This window comes from Piliocolobus tephrosceles, chromosome 12, assembly GCF_002776525.5.
Source record: "Piliocolobus tephrosceles isolate RC106 chromosome 12, ASM277652v3, whole genome shotgun sequence".
NCBI classification, from domain to species: Eukaryota; Metazoa; Chordata; class Mammalia; order Primates; family Cercopithecidae; genus Piliocolobus; species Piliocolobus tephrosceles.
The window spans coordinates 2,020,053-2,026,209 of record NC_045445.1 but is presented as its reverse complement, the minus strand read 5'-3'; the positions used below and the strand labels follow the sequence as shown (position 1 = coordinate 2,026,209).

General features: G+C 42.3%; 1 protein-coding gene across 4 annotated transcripts in view; it reads left to right on the top strand.

The window, feature by feature from the left end:
* The window catches only part of NSDHL (NAD(P) dependent steroid dehydrogenase-like), a 32,826-nt gene extending 27,079 nt beyond the window's left edge, over positions 1-5,747 (top strand). For all 4 annotated transcript variants that reach the window (XM_026451408.2, XM_026451409.2, XM_026451410.2 and 1 more), the window contains 2 exons: positions 1,636-1,782; positions 5,474-5,747. In XM_026451408.2, the coding sequence (XP_026307193.1) occupies positions 1,636-1,782; positions 5,474-5,629 (303 nt within the window). In that variant the 3' untranslated portion in view covers positions 5,630-5,747. The remainder of the gene's footprint in view (positions 1-1,635; positions 1,783-5,473) is intronic.
* Positions 5,748-6,157: the final 410 nt, after the last annotated feature.

Here is a 6,157-nt window from a genome sequence, read left to right as displayed (position 1 = left end):
CCCAAAGTGCTGGGATTACAGGCTTGAGCCACCGCGCCCGGCCAGAATGTCACCATTTTATACTCAGTATATTGATTATTGTTCCGGGCAGGGACTATCAATAAATAATGAGGTTAATTGGTAGAATTAACAAGCTGCAGATTACTTATCAGTTGCAAGGGAAAAGGTACCTTTTCGATGGCTGGAATCTGTCAGCCATCATCATCACCACGTGCTCCAACTTAATATCAGCAAGAGTGGGACAAACTTCCACCTCCTGAGGTAATTGCCTGAGAAGGGCACACTGCCTCTGATGTGGTGTTCTTACCGAAACCGTGAAACCTGAATCTAATTGTGAGGAAACAGACTAATCCAAACTGAAGGACAGTCTATAAAATAACCAACCCGAACCCTTGAAAAATGGCAGCATTAAAATAAGAAAAGATGGGAATTTGTTTCAGATTGAAAGAGATGGAAGAGACATGAGGACTAAATACTGCATGTCATGCACAATTGGATCCTGGACCCCAAAAGGCTATAAAAGACACTTTTGGGACAATTGGGGGAATTTGAATATAGACTAATTATTGGATAAGAATATCATATCTGTTAAGTTTCTTGAGTGTGATCATTGTTTTATGGTTATTTAGGAGAATGCTTTTGTTCTTAGGAGATACCTGGTGAAGCGTTTAGAGGCAGCATGATGCCTGCAACTTACTTGACTCGTTTCAAGAAAAATATATGATTGTGTGTATGTAGAGAGAGGGAATTGTGGCAAAATATTAATTGGCACATGTCATAATTGTCTTTTGGCGACAAGCATGAATCATACTTAGATCCTATTACTTAATTAAGGTTTGACAAAATGGTGACATGCTATTAGTCTTCATTTAGTAGCTCTAATCTTTATACCTTATGCAGAATAAATATTTGGTTCTTTCCCTTTATTTACCAGTTTCAGAAAGAATTTTTATTCTTACTTGTGGTCAAGCTGTCCATTTTTTGCCCAGTGGGAACCTCTTCAGGTTGGCACTTGAGTGCCTTTAACATGACCCCAGTAGTATTAACTAGCTAGCATCCTCCACTCTCTGCTACAAGGTGTGCCTGGTTCATCTTCTGTATTTCCTGTCCCAGATCTGCAATCAGCCATTTCTCTCAGGAGCTCTTGTTCCTTTTAGCAGTAAATCAAACAGACCTGTTTTAAAAATCCCTTTCAGGTTGCCGTATTGTGTGTAGTTTCACAGGAAGGAATATGCCTGTTTATTGGCTATTTACTGTCTTTAATGGTGTGGAACTTTTTCATATGATTCATAGTTTCTATCTGAGTTCACCTTCCTGGGGAGTGTTACCCCCTAGGTGCCTGCCCTGAACCACCCAAAAGGATGTTGCCTCTGTGTGGATCCCACAGGCTTCTCATGCCCCAAACCCCTTTTGATTGGGGACTAGTTAGTAGGGAGAAGGTGATTAAAGGGACAACTTGGTTTCCATCCCATGTACTTCAGTATCATTGATTTTTTTATGAGAATGTATTTCCATATTGATTATAGAATTATGAGACAAGGAACCTACAAGCCACAGGTTGGAGAGTGAAAACGTGGGAATGCCGTTGACCTGTCCAAGCAGGAATGATTATTTTGTCTTTGTTTGCTTTTCCAGGATCTGTACCCAGCTCTGAAAGGCGTAAACACAGTTTTCCTCTGTGCATCACCCCCATCATCCAGTAACAACAAGGAACTCTTTTATAGAGTGAATTACTTTGGCACCAAGAATGTCATTGAAACTTGCAAAGAGGCTGGGGTTCAGGTAAGGGGAAAACTGGAGTGAGTGCTGTCAGGAGCGTGTGGTGGCCCTTTCTAAGGGGGTACGGTCGTAGTTCTTGCAGTCTCCCTGGGCCTAGGCCGGGTTGCTTCTTCAAGTGTTGGGAAGATCTTAGAAATTACCTTGGAGTCACTGGGGATCGTGAAAGTCTGCTTGCCAAGGCTGATTTGAGATGTAATATTCTAACTGCACACAAATAGAACATCTGAGGACCTCAAGGCAATATTAGCCTTCAGTTAAAGAGCTGCAGAACTTAGACATTGCTTATATTTTTATTGTGATAAAATATATATCACATACAATTTACCATCCTAACCATTTTGAAGTGCAGAGTTCAGTGGCGTTAAGCATACTCACAGTGTTGTACAGCCGTTACCAGCATCCATCTCTAACCCTTTTCCTTCTTCCCTCATAAATCTCTATACCCATTAAACAGCAACTCCCCAATCTCCCTTCCCCACCCGGCCCCTGGCAGCCACCCTGCTACGTTCTGTCTCTGTGGCTTTGACAACTATTAGGGACCCCACAGAAGTGGACTCATATAGTATTTGTCCTTTTGTGTCTGGCTTATTTCACCGAGCATGATGTCCTCAGGGGTCATCCATGTTGTAGCATGTGTCGGAATGTCCTTCCTTTTTAAGGCAGAACAATATTTCATTGTATGGATGGATCACATTTTGTTTATTCATTCAGCCATCAATGGCCATCTGTGTTGTCTTCACCTTTTGGCAATTGTAAACATTAGTGCTGTGATCACAAGTGTACAAATATCTGTTCAAGTCCCTGTTTTCAATTCTTTTGAGCATACACCCAGAGGTAGGGTTGCTAGACCATATACTAGTTCTATGTTTAACCATTTGGGGAACCACCACATTGTTTTCCAGACCTTGCTTATATTTTAAAAGAAAAGCAAACTGTGTTTACCCTTAGCCAATAGAAACCTGTTATAACTCAGGCCTGAGGGGATACAAATTTCTACCCATTGAAGCTTGCTGCATTGTTACCAATCCTGGTTCTTAGAATTGTCTTTATAGGACTCCAGCCACTGGCTAAAGCAATTCCCTGTCAGCTCAGCATCCTGACCCTCACAGGGACGCATGCCACAGGTACTGCATAAATTAAGAGAAAAGATTGAAGCAAGCCAGGGGGTTCCTCTCCCAGCAACCTCTCCTGGCACTGTTGGCTGGTCCCCAGCGTCCCCAGCATCCTCAACCAGCCCAGCAGGGTTGGAGCTCTTCTGGGCTTGGACCCTGGAAAAGATCAGTTATAACGGACCCCTAGCAGTTGACAAGATGCTTTGCCCTGCTGCAGTTGTCACCTAATTAGCTCCTCTGTAGGTAACCAGGGGCTAAACGATGTCTCTTTGCGAGTAAATGGGAGAGGTGGGGTCAAAGCGGATTCTCCAGGTCCCAGACTCTGCACTGTCATGCTGATGTAACTGGAGCCCTGGGAAGGGCCCTGCTGCTCTTTGTTAAATGGAAGGTTCCTGGCATACAAAAAAGATTTGCGCCCCAGGTGTGGCAGCTCACACATGTAATCTCAACACTTTGGGAGGCCAAGGCAGGAAGATCACTTGAGTGCAGGAGTTCAAGACCAGCCTGAGCAACATAGCAATACCCCACCTCTACAAAAAATTTTAAAAGCCAGGTGTGGTGGTATGCACCTGTAGCCTCAACTGTTTCGGGACGCTGAGGCAGGAGGATCACTTGAGCCCAGGATTTTCAGGCTGCAGTGAGCTATGATCCCAACACTACACCCCAGCCTAGGCAACAGAGCAAGACCTTGTCTCTTAAAAATAAATAAATAAAATAAACAGGATTTGAGAAGAAAACAGCACCTCTCCACTCACCACAGTATTTAAGTACCAACATTACTGGCGTGTGTAATGTGTGTCCATCCTCGATGCCATTGCTCTCCTCTTTTAGCTATGGGTAGCAATTCTGACTTTGGGTTTATTTCCATTTGCTCCATGTGTAACCAATATAAGGTATTGGATTGCATGTTATAAGATTTTATAAAATGATATCTTATTGAACAGATCCTCCTGCAACTTGCTTTTTTCCCCAATGTTACGTTTTTCTTTATTCATCTTGGCATATGTAACTGGTTCATTTACTGAAGGGGCAGAGTAGCTTAGTATGTAAGAGTGCAGAAAGCGATTGCTGTGTCGTACTGAAGGAACAGGAGCATTTTCCAACACTGAGATCAAAACATTATTTAATGTACTTTTTTTCTCAATGGTTTTAAGTGTTGCTTTCCACATTTAAGTCTTTAATCCACCAGGAATTTATGTTTGCACATGGTGTGAGATAGAGATCTAACTTTTTTCCATGTGTATAACCAGTTCAGTGCCATTTATTGCATCATCCGTCTTTCTGCATTGCTGCACACCATCTGCAGCATGTCTTCGGTGTTTGTGTCTTGCATGGGCCTGTTCCCAGGCTCTCCCCTCTGCCCCATTGACCTCCCTGTCTGCCCATGCAGAGAGGCTCTGCCTTTTTAGGATAAGTCTCAGTGAACAGTAGATAAATCACCCCCCAACCAATTTCTTCAAACTTTACTTGGTTATTCTGAGCCCTTTGTTCTTCTACATATATTTGGCTTAACCAGTTCCTTGCTAAAGCCAGCTGAGACTGCTATTGTAATTGCATTGAACTTGTAGGTAATTTTGGAGAGAATCGACATCTTTCCCATATCGAGTGTTGCTGTCCATAAATATGGGACATTTTTCTGTTTATCTCGCTCTTTAACGTCTTCAATAGAGTTTTATACTTTACTTCGTAAAGGTTTTGCATATCTCGTTAAATTTATTTGTATGTACTTCATTTTTTGTTATTTAATAACTTTATATTACATTTCCAATTACCGCTAATATATAAGACTAGTTAATTTTTGTATATTGATTTCTAATTCAGCAACTTTGCCGAACTCTAATATTTTCTACATATTTGCCTGTTTTCTGTGTAGATTTTTCTCTCATCTGCAAGTGATGGAAGTTCAGTTTCTTTTCAAATCATTATAAATTCTTGTTTATCTTACTCTACCACTCTGGCTAGAGCTTCCCATACAATGTTGAATAAGAGTGGGAACTATATGATTCATGCTCATGGTGTCTGGTGTTGGATGAACTGCTCTTAACCAGCAGGCTGGATGCTGGGGACCCTCATAAGAGAGCATCTTCCTTTAGGATAGCATTTCTTAAGAGGTCGTGTGGTGTGTGTATTCCTATGTGTGTTCACATGGCCAGGTCACTATCAGAATAGCCAGTGATCTTTTTCAAAGAGACATCTTCCTAGAAGTTTGCGGGCTGCCCTTCACTTACAGAGAATCACTGTCATAGTGAGGTACCGTGAATGAAAGTCTGTTCTATCTCTCAGGTGTGATGGGATAGGAAAAAAATGTGTTATCCCTTGTTTTGGAACCAAGCTCTCTTGATGCTTGGTTAGAATGTAATACCAAAGTGTGTCTGGAATCCACATAGCTGCAGAAGATGGTGATCTTTGGATTATTTTAAGAAGGCCTGAAAAGCAAAGGCATTGCAGCAAATAATTTCTGCAGTGCCTCGAATGCGAGGGCAGCGAAGGGATGCCCCTTGATTCTCTTTCATACAGGATCATCGCACTGTTTGAATCATGATAATTTGTGACTTTTCTTTTTTCTTACCTTCCTCTGTCAGAAACTCATTTTAACCAGCAGTGCCAGCGTCAGCTTTGAGGGCGTCGATATCAAGAACGGAACTGAAGACCTTCCCTATGCCATGAAACCCATTGACTACTACACAGAGAGTAAGATCTTACAGGAGAAGGTATGTACCTTGGAACTGGTTGAGTGAGCAGACTGAAGGGTTTAGAATCCTAAGAAAAATGTTTATGAACTTATGAAGTTCATATTCTGAGGCCTACGTACCTGACTTGAGATGTAAAATTTGTGGGTGAAATTAAATTTAAAAATACTGTGAGAGGCCGGGCATGGTGGCTCAAGCCTATAATCCCAGCACTTTGAGAGGCTGAGGTGGGCAGATCACCTGAGGTCAGGAGTTCGAGGCCAGCCTGGCCAACATGGCAAAACCCCATCTCTACTAAAAATACAAAAATTAGCCCAGCATGGTGGCAGGCGCCTGTAATCCCAGCCACGTGGGAGGCTGAGGTATGAGAATCGCTTGAACCTGGGAGGCAGAGGTTGCAGTGAGCCGAAATTGTGCCATTGCACTCCAGCCTGGGGGATAGAGAGAGAGACTCTGTCTCCAAAAAAAAAAATACTATGAGAACAGAAAACCCTGTGTTCTGAGTGTTTTCCAGGAGTATTTTCCTTGTTTAAAGGTCACAGTTATCCCATCATCACCAGATTACAGATGAGGACT